We start from the raw sequence: 18,279 nt of genomic DNA on the forward strand, positions 1-18,279 counted from the left end.
AACAGCTCTTGCACAGACAACTCCAGCCAGCTCGCAACCATGGCAGCCAGGAGGCCGGTCCCAATATTCGGGGATACAGATCTGGCCAGGATCCTAGACGCAGTGGAGATCAGGAGGGGTGACCTGTTCCCCCCCGAGGGTCCCGGTGGGTCAGTCACAGGGCAGCCAGTGCTGCCTGGGACGAGGTGGTGGCAGCTGTGAGCACCGGGAGTGTGACTAGACGGACTGGCCGCCAGTACCGAACAAAGGTCAACCACCTGTACCGGGCAGCATGGGTGAGTAGACACCAACAGAACACCCCCCCCCCCCCACCCCACCCACCTCCACCCGAGATCTTTCTGCTCCCATGCGAGCATCCACCCCCCCCCAATCCTTCTCCCTCCACCCCATATCCTTACAATTGCCCAAACCACCTTCCACACTCCCCCCACCCTTCACCCCCCCCCAAACCATCCTCCGCACACCTTCCCCCCCCCCCCCCCCCCCCCCCCCACCACTGTGAACCACGGGTGTGGCTAACGATGGCCTCTCTGTATCTCCTCAGGAAAAGCTCTCCCACATCCGTCAGGAGAGGGCCCAGACTGGCGGCAGGGTGCCGGACATAGAAATCCTCACCTCCTTCGAAACCTGGGGTGACCGAGGACAGGGGGGTCACCAATGCGGAGGCTGGCAGTGAGCTGAGGATGCACCGGGCTCCACGGACCTGACAAACGTGACTTACTGACTGACCCATCCCTCCCACTGACCACATGTCCATTCTCCCGCAGCTCATCCAGCCGACGGCGCCGGCCCATCCCAGCTGGCCCCCCCCTCTCCAGCCTCCCAGGAGGATACCTCGGAGGAGAGCTCCGTGGAAGATACAATCGAGAAGTCACAGCTGTCATCCCCACCCTCCACCAGCACAGATACAAGCGTCTCGTGGGAATTGTGAGTGGCCAGGCTTCTGGGGCACAATCTGGGGCACAGCTGCTGACGCACATCAGGTGGGGGCAGCAACACCCAGGCGAGACAGCAGTTGGAGGTCTGCTGGATCCCAGGACCCTGCTGGGTATTAGCCTGATGCTAAGCCTGTGGAAGATGTATTGCTGGAGCTGAAGGAGATGATAGGGAGCGGCCAGGGCATTCGCAGGCAAACGTCAGCGACACTCCAGCAGATCTATGGCCGTTTGGAGGGGTCCCAGAGGCTACGGGCGCAGGAGCATGGCAGCGAGACCAACACTGCAGTGGAGAGCTTGGTGCACGACGTCAGCAACATTAGTGAAGGTGTCCAAGGCGTCGCGCAGTCAGTGACGGCCATGGCTGAGGGTCTCAACAGACTGTCTGACTCGCTGGAGGATGTGACCCAGTACCAGGCTGACATTGATGAGGTTCTGCGGGACATGTCCCCACTCTCAGATGGGAATGGCCGAGGAGCTGCGGAGCTAGTTCCAGTTGCAGGTGGGCATTGCCGAGACATTGCAGAGCATGTCCCAGTCACTGAGGAGCATCGGCGAGGGGTCGAGATGACGGTGCAGACCAGGGGGGGAGCCACCAGGGCTGGCAGAGCCTGATGATGCAAGGGCAGCTGGGTCCCGAACCAGCACCATCGGGAGTGTCGGGAATTGTTACACGCAATAAACACCCTTGAGCACAACCAGTATGACGCCTCTGTCACTTTCTTCCGCAATGCGGGCCGACCTCCGAACCCTTGGCCCATCTCTCCAGACACCCCCCCCCCCCCCCCCCTTCCCTGGGCCGTGTTCAGGTGATGGGTGTGAGCGAGCGGGGGTCAGACTAGATTGAGGAGCACTGGCCCAAATTTCCCTTGGGTTATCATCAGCCTCCCTGCCCTCGACAGTGGCCCGCTGATGGTACCAATACAGTGCCAGTACCCTGGAGTGATGTGACACATACCCTGGGAAGGTAGGAAATGGGAGTGGGGGGTGACGGACCAGGCCACGTCCCATGTGAAGCGGGCGAGTATAAGGGTCTCCCTGGCCCTCCGGGCTTGACGGACCCTCGCTGCTGCTGCCTGTCCTGCGGCCTCCAGCTGCGCCTCAGGTTCCCTCCCCAGCCTCGACCTCCAGCCCCTGCTGGACCAGCGCAGCCTCCTCGTTCTCATCCTCATCCCCGTCCTCCTCCCCCTCCTCCTCCACTCCTCCCCTCCCCGGAAGTGGCCACATATTTCCTCATCACCAACCTCCAATTCGTCACCCCGAGTGGCTGCGTGGGCCTCATTTTAGCGAATCTCCGCTTCAGTCTCCGGCCTCCTACTGGCATCATTAACCAGGTCCTCAGCGGTACACCTTATCCCCCAAGAGCCAGCCACCCATCCTGGAGTGGTCCTCAAAGAGGGCAGGGATGGCCGACTGCCCCAGCCTGTAGCTGTCACGCACACTCATTGGGAAGCGTGCACACACATAGATTATCATAGAATTTACAGTGCAGAAGGAGGCCATTCAGCCCATCGAGTCTGCACCGGCTCTTGGAAAGAGCACCCTACCCAAGGTCAACAACTCCACCCTATCCCCATAACCCAGTAACCCCACCCAACACTAAGGCCAATTTTGGACACTAAGGGCACTTTAGCATGGCCAATCCACCTAACCTGCACATCATTGGACTGTGGGAGGAAACCGGAGCACCCGGAGGAAACCCACGCAGACACGGGGAGAACGTGCAGACTCCGCATAGGCAGTGACCCAAGCCGGGAATCGAACCTGGGACCCTGGAGCTGTGAAGCAATTGTGCTAACCACTATGCTACTGTGCTGCCGTGCATGATCTTCATCTGATAGTCGCACACGAGCTGAATGTTCAGGCAGTGGAACCCCTTTCTCTTAACGTAGGGCACCCCCAAGACAGCCCAGTGAGCGCAGAGCAACATGTGTGGCATCTATGACCCCCTGGGTTCTGGGGCATCCCAGCGAGGGCGGAGAATTCTGCAGCTCAGGCATCTTGCTGAGCCTGGTCCACGTTGAAGATGATGTAGATTTCCTCCCAGGCAAAGAGGGCATCTGTAACCTGTCAGATGCATTGTAGGCTGTGGCCCGCGAGATGCCACACAGGCCGTCACTCGAGCCCTGGAATGACCCAGAGGAGTAAAGGTTCAGAGCTGCAGTGACCTTGACGGCCACCAATAGCGGGTATCCTCCTCCTCCACGGGGTGCCAGGTCCGCACCATCTCCTTGTTGAAGCAGAACCTCCTGCTCTGTCTGCGATGTCCGTCATCTGTTCGAATGACCAGCGATGCCTGCAAACCCTGGGCCAGCGCAGGAACCCTTCTGGGTCCCTCCCTAGCCTGATGGTGGGCGGGTCCTCAGGGTGTGGGGTAGGGACGCCGTCTCGAGCGTCTGCAGACGCTACTGCTGCCGCCGTCTCCACCGTCTGGCCACCTGCCTAGCAGCGCACCACTTAGGCATGTTCCATTCCCCCATTGATCCCGCCCCCCACCCAGCATGCCATGCCCACGCGCACCCCCCCCCCCCCCCCCCCCCGCTGCAGCAGGCCCCCTTCACCGGACCCCAGAGGCTGTACCCCAGAAACCCACTCATAACGTCACCTGAACCAGGTGCTGGCCCTCTCCCCCTGGCACTCACCCACCCTCCGGCCATGGACATGTCCCCGGAACTGGGTCCCATCCCCTGGGTGTTTGCATGTTGGCTGCTGCGTGTGTGGTGTTGCCTCCCACAGTGTTCAGGAACAGTGCCCAGGCACCGCGATCTGATTGGGGTGCTCGGCAATGACTCCCAGATGCTACATGGCCCGCCCACCCATGGGAATCCACTTGGGTTGTGTGAAGTGCTCGCTTAACCACGATTGCCAATGCCCGATTAGCGATAGCCTTCAGCCGCGCAACCAGAGGCCTTGGCAGCCTGTCGGGGTTATGGGTTGTTGGTGGGGCAGATTGGCAGGGACAAGGGTTGCCCCCGGAATGGGTACGTGATCCAGAAGTTGGCATGGCGGTGCAATGAGCAGTTGCCTCCCCCCCCCCCGAGCACTGGGGTGGCAAGCCTACCGCCACCGGGCTCTTTGCCTGTGAGCAAAGATGGCTACTCACCTCAATGGCTCCCCACAGAACCCCTTCCGCCAGGAATCTGTTTTTCAAAAGGAGTACTATTTGGTGCCAGGGGCACCACCTGCTGGGAAGGCTGATGAATGATGGGATGCCGCTGGATATGGGGTGGTTCCCCTTAATTGTGAAAGTATTTTGTCTGAAAGTATCCTGTTTGGGAGGTTTCAGTGAAACTGCATGTTGACGCCTCTGACTGGAATGTTCGAGAAGACGTAGAAATGTTTTAAAAATAGTCAATATTTGCCACATCTGTTCCAGGCTAAAAATAAATCGTAGCCTTCAGGAAGCTGAAAACTGAATTTGATGTCAAGCTGATTGAATAGAATCTGGCCGTCTTGTTTCGAGACATCGCTTTGTGCCTGATCCCCCCACAAATCAGGGGCAGGAGTACGCCCCCCACCCCCATTGGGACAGCCCACCCATTCAATAAGATCTGATTGTCACCTCAGGTTTACCCTGGACAATATTTGACTCCCTGGTTAGTGAAGAAAAAAAAATGAAATAGTCTTTATTGTCACAAGCAGGCTTACATTAACACTGCGATGAAGTTACTGTGAAAAGCCCCTAGTCGCCACACTCTGGCGCCTGTTCGGGTACACGGAGGGAGAATTCAGAATGTCCAATTCGCCAAACATTCGGGACTTGCGGGAGGAAACCGGAGCACCCGGAGGAAACCCAGGCAGACACGGGGAGAACGCGCAGACTCCGTACAGACAGTGACCCAAGCCACTTCCCCGCTGGTTCACTGTCTGTATGGAGTCTGCACGTTATCCCCGTGCCTGCCTGGCTTTCCTCCGGGTGCTCCGGTTTCCTCCCACAGTCCAAAGACGTGCAGATTAGGTAGATTGACCAGACGCAGGGTCTCGCTACCGGGCCGTCAATGACGGCCAATAACACGATTCCATGGTATTCCACGCTATGCAGAAATTTGCATGACGTGGATCACTGAATTACATCCCAGTTTACGACCCCATGGGGATCTTAACACTGGTACAATTCAGGTCCGACGGGAGAACAGGGGGCTGGATTCTCCGCCGTCGGGATTCTCCGGTTTGCCGGCAGCCCGGGGGTCTCCCGACCGTGTGGGGCTGTCCCACAATGGGAAACCCCATTGACCAGCCGGCGAACGGAGTATGCCGACAGAGTACCGCACCAGAAATCTACTGCGGCGGGACAGAGAAACCCGTCTCCCAAACGGAGAATCCAGACCCTAGTTTTTAAAACTGCGCCCCCCCCCCCCGGCCTGTTCTGGGCTGAACCACTCCAATCCCAAGCTGGGATTGTAATTAGTGCTGAGATTCCAAACAACATCTACACCACCTTCTTCCACTGCGATGATGTTGCCCGTATCCACCTGATACTGTCAACCATCCCATTGTTACCTCGAGACTCACCTATTCCAATACTCTCTGGCCAGCCTCCGACATTCTATTCTACCGAAGAGAGAGATGACAAGACACTGTTACTTGATCTGAAGGTGTATCACAAGGTGCTGAGAGGGTACTGTACTGTTGTGGTCAGTATATGGTGAGTCACAAGGTACAATTGGGATCCAGCCAGACCAACAGGGAAAGGTTGCCCCTTTGCCAGCTCTAGTTTGTTTGCTGGGGACTGTGAGGATTGCGAAGGAGCAGCAGATAGATCAAGGCTGCTGCACGCACACATTGAGATGCAGGGTTGGTTAGGGCAGGCCCGCTAGCCACCATCGACTGTTGTCATTCACCTCAAAATGGTGCAGCCTGGAGCTCGGCTTTTGAAGCCCAGAGTTGTCACAGTGGCCGGCGAGTTCTTCAGAAGTTACCTCATTGAAGCTATGCTGGAGCCACTGACATGGAGTGTGAATCTGCACCAGGAAAGGGGCTTCAGACAAATAAACAAGGACGAATAGTTCATATCCCATCCTTTCACTCGTCCTCCCAACATCTTTCCTTCAATTCTCTTCCTCCCCCCTTGCCTTTCTTAAAAGCTCCCTCACCCCCTTCTCTACAACCTCCCTCCAACTTCCCCCTAACTACACCCTCCTCCTCTCCCCTCATTCCAGCCCCCTCACTGTCCATTCCCCTCTGCCCGCCCCCCCTCCCCTCCTTGTCCCTTCCTCTCCCCAAGTCCCCGATTCACCTAACAGCACGTCTTTCGGGACTTGTGGGAGGGAACCTGAGCACCCGGAGGAAACCCACACAGACACGGGGAGAACGTGCAGGCTCCGCACCGACAGACAGTGACCCAAGTAGGGAGTCGAACCTGGGATCCTGGAGCTGTGAAGCAACAGAACGAACCACCATGCTACCATACCGCCCGTCTGAGAACATGCACTAACAGATTCAAAAACAGCTTCTTCCCCCTGTTACCGGATTCCTTTATGATCTCTTCACACATCTTCTCTACTGAGTAGTACTACACTCCTGTATGCTTCGCCTGATGCCTGCGCTCATGTACTTAATGTTTGCCCTCTGTATTTTCTTCTCGTGTACGGAATAATTTGTCTGAACTGTATGCAGAACAATACTTTTCACTGTACCTCGGTACACGTGACAATAAACCAATCCAATCCCTTGTAGGAACAGAATCAATCGGACAGGCAAATAGTTGGTTCTTAACCAAATTCATTTTTTAAAAAATAAACGAGGAAAAGATTTATTTGATTTTTCTTCCAAACAGCAATGTCCCACAAATAGTCGGAAAAATATCAGTAGATTTTTAGAGGACAGGAAGAAGCCTGGTACCTGAGTATCAGGGTCTAAAGGTGGCAAAACACTCGTCCAAACTTAAATGACAAGGAATTGAGGAACTAAACCAACACCTTTGACAACAGGAAGGAACACAATTGAGTTTGAGCTGTTTATTAGAATTGAGGATGAGGGGGTGCCAGTTCTGCCATCCCTCTCGTTCATCCATTCACTCGCTCCATATTACAACATCAATGTGCCCCATGAATGATTTTAAGATCCTTCATTCAGTCCCTTATCCAAGGACACCTCCAGACGTTGTGCTCAGTGAAACACTAAATTACATTGGTTCTGACCCTCCAAGCTTTGGGTGGGGCAATGAGGGTGGGAAAAACATACATACATGTATATATATTATATGTATATATATTATATTAGAGGTAAACCCAATAGAAACATTGACCAGGTATAAAAAAAGGTTGGCTCAAACTCTCGCCGATGACTGGGTGTGGGTGTGTGTGACTAAGCGTTCAGTGCCAAATGCGTTTGTTCCGTCCCAGCAGCAGAGGATCTCCAACTGGTGTCCATTTTGTTTGGGCAGTGCCTGATCATTCTGTAATGAGTGTGTTTGGGAGGACACAAGACAAGGTGGACAGTGAACGGAGCTGTGCCGCCCCTTATGGTCCAAGATCCTTGCCAGCATTCAGCAACTGGAGGCCGAATCATGGTGGAAAGAGGAGAGTGACGAGACAATTATTAAACAAGATATGCCCCTTCATGGCCAATCGAAAAATGCAATAACCTGTTGAATTCTCCATGTTTTTCAATAAATAGATCATATCCCATTCACAGTGTTCTGAGTTCCTCCCACAGTCGTTTGCTAACTTCTCGAGACCTGCTTCTGTTGTCAATCAGTTTGCTGTGGTGACCGAGCACAGTCCAGGCTACTTTCATGCACAGCCTCCCACATTAGCAACTGCTCGTGGGGCTGAAAACGGTGTACCATGAGGACATCACGGTAATAGCATGGGTTGAACGAGTCATCCTGGGGAGTCACCCCTTTCACTCCATTCACCCGGAACCCCATGTGTGATTTGGGGGCCAATCCACCCACCTCCAGACACTTGCCAAAGAAAACATCATCGATGGGGAGGAACTCAATGGCACGGGCAGCACGGTAGATGGCGATGGCTGTGAACCTGGACATGAGGATGCCCCCTCCGGCTACATAGGGTGGATAGGAATTGTTCTGAGTCACCAACTGCGAGACGTAATACTTGCTCCACTTTTCCCGGATAGGGCCCACCAACGCAATGAGATATCCCACGTACAGGTGCTGAGAAGCGTTCATGTCTTGCAAGTACTCCACCATATTGTCACTATGGACAAAGACATCGTCATCTCCATTGAAGATGAATTGGGCCCCGGGGCAATAATCATCCAGCCACTGCATCAGTTTGTACTGCTTGAGAGTGAGATTGAAGAAGGTGTCTATGAAATTCCACTGCAAGATGTCTTGATGCTGCTGGTTCTCCATCTCCAATACCCGATTCAGCTTCTTCCTTTCTTTTTGGTCAGGAGCAACTCCAGTGATGAAGACCGTCCTGATCTGGACTCCTTGGAACACTCGCTCTTTCCCCCAGGTCCTCCTCACCATTTCGCGCCGGTCGTAATTCAAGGGGCTAGATTTGATCACCAGAAGCAGGAAGACGTTATGGGAATTATTGCGACCCCCGCACTTCCCCGGGACATTCTGAATGAGGTCAAATTCCCTGCAGTGTTTGTGCATTAGGAAGTCCTTGATGTGCTGAGGCTCCTCAGCAAATTTGGGCAGACCCATGACGGTTTTGTTTCCGATGCACAAGGAAGCCGTTTCTTGTTTCTCTCTCCTGATGGGGCGTACGATGGTGGCTTTGACAACCTCCGTGGGAGTTTCATCAATCTCTCGTGGTGGACGGTCATGGTTGAAAAGGAACACCAATCCCAGAACGCCTATGCACAACAGCGCAGCCTTTTCAAATAGTCGTAAATATTTTCTCATTCTTTACCTGTCGGAGAGCAACAAAAAACAAAAGAAAAAGAAAGTGAAAAAAGTGAATGAAAGGAAACAAAAGCGAGAACTTTCATTTATATAGCGCCTTTCAGGGAATCCCAAGGTGCTCAGATAAATTTCGTTTTTAGAATAAAGATCTGCCCCCCCCCCCCCCCCCCCCCCCAGCAGCTGAGGGAATTTAAATTATGGTTACGATGATTAATCCGAAATCAAAAGCTAGTCTCAACAATGCTGACTGCAGAGTTACAAGATCGGCGTTAAAAATCCTTCAGGTTCACCAAGTGCCATTTAGGAGAGGGAAGGAAATCTGCTGTCTTTACCCCGATCTGACCTACCTGCAACTCCGGGCCTTCTAAAATGGCCGAGCAAGCCATTCAGTTAAGACCACTTACAGGGGGTAGGCAATAAGTCTGAGCCTTGCCGACGATGTCAGTGTTCTGTGATTGAATTAAAACAAAGAATATGTCGGGAGAGTGTCTGAGGATGGGCAGGGTCGAGGCAGGGTTGTTGGGTCGGACTAGAAAGAAGCGCTCCTGCTCCTCAGGCCTAGAAACAGCTCTGACCTTCCCTCAATGTACCTACTTTCCCACCCCCGCCCTCCTGACCAAATGATCCAGGTTACCTAGGCAGCCAGTGTTAACGCTGAAAAACAGGGAAAGTTTCTGTCAAGCATCATCTTTACAATATTTAATTTAATATAAAAATTTTCGTCAATATTTATTGCATGGCCTTCCCATCGATCGACCTTCCCAAAAAAACAGAAGGGCGGGATGAAACTTGGAGATTTTTTTTTACAATTTTAACAACCCACCCACTCCAAACCCACCCAGATTTTAGCCATTAAACTCCCCCTCTTGATGTCCCCCCCTCTTGATGTTCCCCCTCTTGATGTTCCCCCCTCTTGACGTCCCCATAGGAATTTTTAATACGATTGGTTGAGGGGGCAGTGTCGTTGCTTTATCTGCACCCACATGCGGCAGCTTCCAACTAAAAGACACTTTGCCAACACCATGCTCCCACTCACATCTGCAATACCCAAACTGTCCGGGACCTGGTCTCTCCTCCAAAGCCATTCCCTGCTGGACAAGGAGCCAAACCCATCATTCAGGTGGACTCCAGGGCGGGAACCTTCCAGAAAAAGAGGCTTCTGCTTGCGCAACCTGATGGGTAAAACGCCCGAATAATCCCCCTTCCCTCGTACTCAGAAATCCAGCCCAGTTGCCAATCGGTGCCACCACGTATAACCCCAGGCACTATAAATGAGAATGAACCAAATCTTAGAGGAGCCGAATACAATGTTGGATTTCCCGGACCTGATGCTGCTCCACTTTTCTGCCGGGGTGTTCCAACCCCAGCTGTCCCAGAAATGAGGGTCCCATGGACAGAGAAGGCAGATCGCCCATCCTTATTAAAAGACAAGTTGCCCCAAGTTTAAGTGTCCAATCTGAAAATGAGTGAGTGCGAGAGAGTGAGTGAATTGGTCGGTGGGACGAGGTGCATTAGTGGGTAAGGCGACTGAGGTGGATGAGATGGATAAGTAGATGATCAGGTCAGGAGGGTAGTGTGTGGGGAGGCTTGGGGCAGGGTAGTGCATGGTGGGGGCTGGACGTTGTGTAGTTACCCAAGAGTTAGACTAGGTTTTAATCTATCGAACATTTCCTGGGTCACTATCTAGTTAAGTACCGTTGAATTGTCTAAAGATGCTCTGGGGATACCACCTCACTCCATCCCCCCCACTTCTGTCCGAAGACCATGGGCGGGATTCCCCCAGCTCTGGGCCGGGCCGGAGAATCTCCGTGACCGGGCCACGTTGCCCCGACGCCGGCACGCAATTTTCCGCAGAGTGGAGAATCGGTGCCATTGGCGTTGGCGTGGTTTGCGCGGTGAGCGGCCGTAAAAAAAAGAACGAGTCCCGCCGGCGAAGGGTCGGGTGGCAGCCCGTGGGGGGGGGGGGGGGCCTCCGATGTGGCCTGGTCCGCGATCGGGGCCCACTGATTGGTGGGCCGGACTCTGTGGCTGGGGTCCTCCTTTCCTACGCGCCGGCCCCTGTAGTCCTGCGCCACGTTGCGTCGGCGCATTGAAGGAGGCCACTGCGCATGTGCGGATCCCGCGACGCACAATTCGCACCGGGATCGGCAGCTGGAGTGGTGCGAACCGCTCCGGCGCCGTGCTGGCCCTCTGTAGGGGCCAGAATTAGTCCTGGCAGCGGCCCGTTCACGCCATCGTAAAACGCAAGGGCGTTTACGACGGCATGGACACTCTGCCGCGGGATTAGAGAATCCCGCCCCTTGTGTTAAAGGATTATATACACTAATTGTTCTGGAAGTTTAAACTTCCATTGGGCAATTATTCTACAATGAGAAAATACCAAAAGGATGACATAGACCAGTGCTTCTCAAAGTGTGGTACGCGTACCGTCTGCCGGTACGTGGAGTACTCCCAGGAAAGAAACACTTTCACACTTGCGCAAAGGTGAGTGCTGAGCTGGAGCTGGAGCTGGAGCGTTCCAAGGTTCCGTCCTCGTGCTGAGCGGGGCGGGGGGGGGGGGGGGGGGGGGTTGCATCCTCAGGCCGTGCTGGGGGCTGGGGGGGGGGGGGGGGTGCGTCCTCGGGCCGTGCTTGGGGGGGGGGGGGGATCTGAATTCACTGACCCAGCCCTCTTCCACTGGAAAATGTACAGCTATAAAAATGAAAGAAATATTACATTATCTCAGTTTATATATATAATCTCAGATTATATATCCATTATATTTGCAATAATATAATATAATGTAATATAATTGCCCCTGCAATAAGATATATCTCAAAAAACTTTCTGGGGTGTCACATCCCCACCCCCCGAACCCCCAGCTGGATTGGCTTGTTTCGCTCACCGGTCCCTGGCACATTGAAATAAAAAACTGCCGGTCCGCCACATCAGATAGTTTGAGAAGCACTGACAGAGACGGTTCCTACTGTCTGACCTTAAATAGTTACCCAGAAAAAAAGTTCATAATCTTAAAGCCACTTCGGACCACACCCAAACCACCCAACTAGTCCGGCCAAACTAACGATCATTCATTGCAACTACACCTGGGCCAACTGACTATCCCAACCGACCTGACTCACCATCTCCCCCACCTGTCACAGCCACCTACCCTCCCACTTCACTTACACACTCAACTCACTCTAAACTTTACCATATAGCAGCTTAAGAAGGCCTTCTCCCAGACTATACACCACTTGGATCAAAAATCTTCAGATCATTTTTTATTTTTTTATTTATTCATTTACGGGATGTGGGCGTCCTTAGTTATTGCCCATCTCTAGTTGCTCTTCAGAAGGTGGTGGTGAGCTGCCTTCTTGAGCCACTGCAGTCCTTGAGGTGTAGGTACACCCACTGTGCTTTTAGGGGAGGGGGGGAGAAAGTGTTCGATCCCTTGAAAGACCCCCACGGGTGCCATTCCAGCTGGTCCCCATTTGTGAGGACCAGTGCTGAACGGCACGCACCCAGGTTCTCGGAGATGAAGGGAGTGAATCCCAAAGACTCAGGTACCTCGGGAATGCAGATTTGCACACGCGACAGGATTTGCATCGCTACGCCTCGCAAACTTCTTTTCCGGGGCAGCGTAACCATTGGATCGTGCGCCCTGTCTCCATCTCCCGCTGTCTTGGGAAAGTGGGCAGCATTATCAAAGACCCTTCCCACCCAGGTTATTCTCTCTTCCATCGGGCAGAAGATACAGTAGTCCCCCGTTATACCACGCCCCGCAATACCGCGGTTCGCGATATACAGCGGGGGCGCTTATGGACCCCAACTTTTTTCACTCTTTTTGAAACAACACCTTTTTAAGCCGGTGAACTTGTTTGTCATTCCGATTAGCCGCGATAAATAGCCGCGATGATTTGTAATTAAAGCGTATAAATACAAAATGCCCAAGCGCAAGTCTTACACAGTAAAGGAAAAGATAAATTTGATAGAAACAAAGGCAAAATTATCCAGAGAGACTGGTGTGCCAGAGTCAACCCTCCGTGGGTGGGAGAAAGATGAGGACAGTTGAGAACTTATGTTGAGACCGTTTCTGACAGTCAAGGTGAGGAAGGGGATGTGCCAGAAGAAACTCACAGACTTTGTCATGTGATTTAAATGATTTTTTAAAATATGCGTGTAAGTGCTATTTCATGTATTATTGTATATATTTTTGAGTGGTATTTTTTAATAAATTTAAAACTTGAAAGAACTTTTGATGTTTTTTATTTAAAACGCCCTTCTATTCTTACATTGTAAGGTTATTACATCCACAATACCTGAAACTACCCTGATAGGTTCACTTGTAATTATTCTTTCCCGCAGTAGAACATTATCTGGCCGTGTGTTGCTCTTTCAAAATTTTCGTAGGCTATCCGCGGCTCGGATGCAACGCGGGCGGCTGTCTTGGACCCCAACACCCGCGGTATAACGGGGGACTACTGTACTAAAGTCGGAGAACAAGCAGTAACAGGTTCAAAAACAGCTTCTTCTCCACTGCTACTAAACTCCTGAAAGACCCTCTTATGGACTGAACTGATGTCATGGATCTTCTCGACTATGCAGCACTACACTCCGCATGCTCCACCCGATGTCTATATCTATGTATTTACTTTGTGTATCTATTGTATGCCCCCCCCCCCCCCCCACTCCCCTCCATATATGGAACCATCTGCCTGGACTTTGCAGACCAATACTTTTCACTACACCTCGGTACACATGACAATAAATCAAAACTTAATTCATGTCACATTCCCCATCAGAGAGAGGGAAGGAAAGGAAAGCAGAGGCAGAGATGAATGGATAGAGACAGAGTCAATGTGGAGAGAAGTGAAAAAATAGATTGACAGACAGCAGTGAAAAGAAGGACAGAGCAAGGAGAACATGGAAGAGACTAATAAATAAGATGGGGGGAAGGAATGGAGGGGGATTTGAGAGAAGAGAATTGAAAGGCTGGGAGAGAAAGAAAAGGTGAAGAGTTACAGATATAGAAATAGAGGGAGAGTGGGTGAGTGGGTAGAGAAGAGGGTTCTTGAGCAACAATTTCACAATTTCCCTCAAAATAGCCCTTTCTAAAAGAAAATCCAAATAGGTGGCAAGACAGCGAAGGATTCCTACCTCTTTGAAGAATCGGTCGCACTATTTCAGATTCAAAATCAGTGCAGGAATTTTAAGGATCCTCCTCAAGGTATGAAAATTCCCAAAGAGCGGAAGAAAAATCTACTGCAAGCAAGCACGAGCCCACACCCAGAACTGCCTGCAACTATTGTATCAGCCCCACTTTAAATAACTCTGCCTCATTTGCATTTCCTTCAAGCATCAGAAAATCAAGAGGGGAGGGGTTAATTTGAAAATATTTTGATATTGAATGAAGGCAAATGCTGGAAATCCGAACTAAATTATACTATTTTTAAAGTGGGGAGGCAGGGAGCTTCAATGTTTTTGCCCAGTGCCAGTTTTATAGCTTTTTTTTAAGAAAACATATCTCCACTTGGTTTTAAACTTATTTCAATTTAATGTAAGGCTACTTGTGACACTAATAAAGATTGTTACCATTATTAATTTCTGCTGGAGCAGTAGGTTTACATAGAAATGTGTTGAATGGTTTTAGCCCTCCGTTGTAACATCACACTGATGTGGAGATGCCGGCGTTGGACTGGGGTGAGCACAGTAAGAAGTCTTACAACACCAGGTTAAAGTCCAACAAACCTGTTGGACTTTAACCTGGTGTTGCAAGACTTCTTACTGTAACATCACACTGTGATAGTTATGCTGATGGCTATTGTTCACACATTCCAACCACATGAAGTGTAACAAAACTTGTTCAGGGTTGATAGACCACATTTTTAAACAACAATACATGAGCTGCTTTTTCTGGCAGACCCTAAGCTCCAGGGGCTTGTTTTGAAAAACCCTAGGGACGGACTCTATTTCCCCTGAGTGTTCTCAACCCATTTCCCTTGCAATTCAACTTGATACCTATTTTCAAACAAAAATTAACCTTCTGATAGCACCTTTCAGACTTGGGAGTTTCCCGTGGGACCATTAGTGCTTTAAGACTTTAATCACATTCCTTCACTAATGATGCACCATCGACTGCACGTGAGGCAAGTGATTTACCAATGTCAGGCTTTAATTAACTAGAACACAGCCTGGCGATCGTATACAGTGGAAAGGGACGATCGTCAGGCTTCTGAGCATTTATACCTCGTTGATAGAGGCGTGGTTAACTCAGCCTCTCGGCCAATCGGTCGAGAGGCACATGACCGACCAGGGCCAATGGTAAGCCGACGTTCTGGCCCAATGGCAGACGAGTACGCAGATCATATCATCACACCTAACATCCACAACGACTGTCCCACTTTTAAAAACTAAATCAGGCACAACATGTAGAGCGGCACGGTGGTTAGCACTGCTGCCTCATGGACCCAGGTTCGATTCAAACCTCGGGTGGCTGTCTTTGTGGAGTTTGCACATTCTCTCCGCGTCTGCATGTGTTTCCACCGGGTGCTCCGATTTCCTCCCACAACTCCTGATAGACGTGCTTGTTAGGTGGATTGGCCATGCTAAATTGTCCCTAAATTGAAAGGTTAGATGGGGCGACAGTGAGTGGGCCTGTGGAGGGTGCTCTTTCAGGTGGTCGGTGCAGACTCAATGGGCCGAAAGGTCTCCTTCTGCACTGTCGGGATTCTACGATTTTAAGAGTGGACGCACATAAAATATATATATATATATATGGGTCTTTGGAAAGTAAGATTTGTACGTATATCATAACTTTTAGATCTTTTGGGATGTCCAAAAGTGCTTCAAAGACAATAAAATATTTCTTAAAGTGCAGTCATTTTGGTAATGTAGTAAATGAGGCAGCCAGTTTGTGCACAGCAAGCTCCCACAAACAGCAATGTGGCCATTGTGTTGTTAGGGTACTTTGGAGTAACATAAGCCGCTACTTGGTGTAGGCGCTGTTGAAGAATGCTCCAGACCTCAAGGTAAGTTGAAGATATTTATTGAGCAATTAACAGAGCTCCTAAATGAGTTCTACACTCTACTGATCTGACTCTAGTAACATAGTAGACTCTACTATATGAACATATAGTGGTGTGGCGGTGCTGCTTACTACACACATCTTGCTCTCCAGGTTTCTGCCAATGGAAGGGGGAGAGGGCCTGTGCGTCTTGTCTTTTTATAGTGGTTGTGTGGTGCCCTCTTGTGGTGATGCCACCACTGGGTTTTCTGATTACCCATTGGTTGTGTCTTGTTCTGATTACCCATTGGATACATGGCTGCATATCATTACAGCCATCATATGAATGTCTGTGTCTGTGATGTTTATCGATGGTTATATCAACTCTCTGGCATTTAAAGATAGTTCCAGGAAATCTTTTTCACCAGTCGCAGTTTAACTTCTTAGCCAAAGCATAGAGCCTTCAACAAAGCAGCACATGTTTTACATAGGGCACAGACTGGCGACACTGGACAAACTGACTAAGAAGTGGAGACTATCGAAAGGACAGGAAATGAGGCACCTGCAAATAAAACATTTCCTTCGCAAAGAGACAGTAGGGTACCCCGGGGCCCCAGAAAGCACACTACTAGAGGACCTGATAGGCACAAGCAGCAAGGAGGGGGGGGCTATGTGGGAAAATATACGGACAGTTACTGAACAGAGCTCAGACACCACTGGACGAGACCAGACAAAAATGGGAGGACGAACTGGGGACAGAGGTAGGGTGGGGACTCTGGAGCGAAGCACTTAGCAGGGTGAGCTCCACCTCCGCCTGCGCAAGGCTAAGCCTAATGCAGCTCAAAGTGGTGCACAGAACGTACCTGACCAGAACCCGAATGAGCAGGTTCTTCCCGGAGGTGGAGGGTAAATGTGAACAGTGCCAGAGGGGCCCGGCCAACCACACCCACATGTTCTGGGCTTGTCCCAAACTTGTTGGGTTCTGGGCAGCCTTCTCCGAGGCAATGTCCAAGGTTGTGGGGGTGAGGGTGAAGCCATGCCCAATAGTGGCAATCTTCGGGGTATCGGAGTAGCCGGAGCTACACATGGGGAAGGGGGCCAACGCCCTCGCTTTCGCTTCCCTAATCGCACACCGGAGAATCCTGCTCGGCTGGCGATCGGCAGCACCGCCCAAAGCTGCAGACTGGCTCGCTGACCTCTCGGAATTTCTCCACCTGGAGAAGATTAAGTACGCCACCCCAGGATCGGAGAAGGGCTTCCGGGATGCATGGGGGCAGTTTGTCGGCCTGTTCCAAAACCTGTTTGAGGCCAGCAACGAAGAGTAAGATAGGAAAACGGGAGAGAAAGGAGGGAAAAAGAGGAAGGAGAAGGGGAAAATGAAGTCAGAGGGATTGGATTGGATTGGATTGGATTTGTTTATTGTCACGTGTACCGAGGTACAGTGAAAAGTATTTTTCTGCGAGCAGCTCAACAAATCATAGAACATAGAACAGTACAGCACAGAACAGGCCCTTTGGCCCTCAATGTTGTGCCGAGCCATGATCACCCTACTCAAACCCACGTATCCACCCTATACCGTAACCCAACAACCCTCCCCCTTAACCTTACTTTTATTAGGACATTACGGGCAATTTAGCATGGCCAATCCACCTAACCCGCACATCTTTAGACTGTGGGAGGAAACCGGAGCACCCGGAGGAAACCCACGCACACAGGGGGAGGACGTGCAGACTCCACACAGACAGTGACCCAGCCGGGAATCGAACCTGGGACCCTGGAGCTGTGAAGCATTTATGCTAACCACCATGCTACCCTGCTGCCCCATTAAGTACATTAAGTACATGGAAGAAAAGGGAATTAAACAAAATTCAAGAAAATACAAGAAAATACATGAGAATACATAATAGGGCAACACAAGATGTACATAAGCATTGGCATTGGATGAAGCATACAGGGTGTAGTGTTAATGAGGTCAGTCAATAAGAGGGTCATTTAGGAGTCTGGTGACAGTGGGGAAGAAGCTGTTTTTGAGTCTGTTCGTGCGTGTTCTCAGACTTCTGTATCTCCTGCCCGATGGAAGAAGTTAGAAAATGCTTCACAGCTCCAGGGTCCCAGGTTCGATTCCCGGCTGGGTCACTGTCTGTGTGGAGTCTGCACGTCCTCCCCCTGTGTGCGTGGGTTTCCTCCCACCGAGGGATCCTTGATTATGCTGCCTGCTTTCCCCCGGCAGCGGGAGGTGTAGATGGAATCAATGGATGGGAGGCAGGTTCGTGTGATGGACTGGGCGGTATTCACGATTCTCTGAAGTTCCTTGCGGTCCTGGGCCGAGCAGTTGCCATACCAAAGGGACGTGCAACCCGGGGGAGGGAGGGGAGAGGAGGAGAAAGAGAAAAGAGTGGAAAGTTACAAAAAGGGAACAACATGGGGGGGTGACAATCCCCCCTCCCTGATCACAAGGAAAACACAGCTGAAGTCAATTGGGGGGGGGGGGGGGGGTGGAGGGGGAAGAAAAGGGAGGGAGGGGGAAGAAAAGGGAG

General features: G+C 51.3%; 1 protein-coding gene across 2 annotated transcripts in view; it reads right to left on the reverse strand.

Moving 5' to 3' along the window:
- Positions 1–6,636: 6,636 nt before the first annotated feature.
- The window catches only part of LOC119953270 (N-acetyllactosaminide beta-1,3-N-acetylglucosaminyltransferase 3-like), a 21,317-nt gene continuing 9,674 nt past the window's right edge, over positions 6,637–18,279 (reverse strand). The window contains exons 1-2 of one of the 2 annotated variants that reach the window (XM_038777343.1): positions 13,897–14,052; positions 6,637–8,767 (exon numbers count right to left, since the gene is read on the reverse strand). In XM_038777343.1, the coding sequence (XP_038633271.1) occupies positions 7,627–8,760 (1,134 nt within the window). In that variant the 5' untranslated portion in view covers positions 8,761–8,767; positions 13,897–14,052 and the 3' untranslated portion in view covers positions 6,637–7,626. Of the gene's footprint in view, positions 8,768–13,896; positions 14,053–18,279 lie in introns of those variants that run through there. The other variant, XM_038777344.1, reaches the window with a different exon arrangement.

This window comes from Scyliorhinus canicula, chromosome 18 (assembly GCF_902713615.1).
Source record: "Scyliorhinus canicula chromosome 18, sScyCan1.1, whole genome shotgun sequence".
Taxonomy (NCBI): Eukaryota; Metazoa; Chordata; class Chondrichthyes; order Carcharhiniformes; family Scyliorhinidae; genus Scyliorhinus; species Scyliorhinus canicula.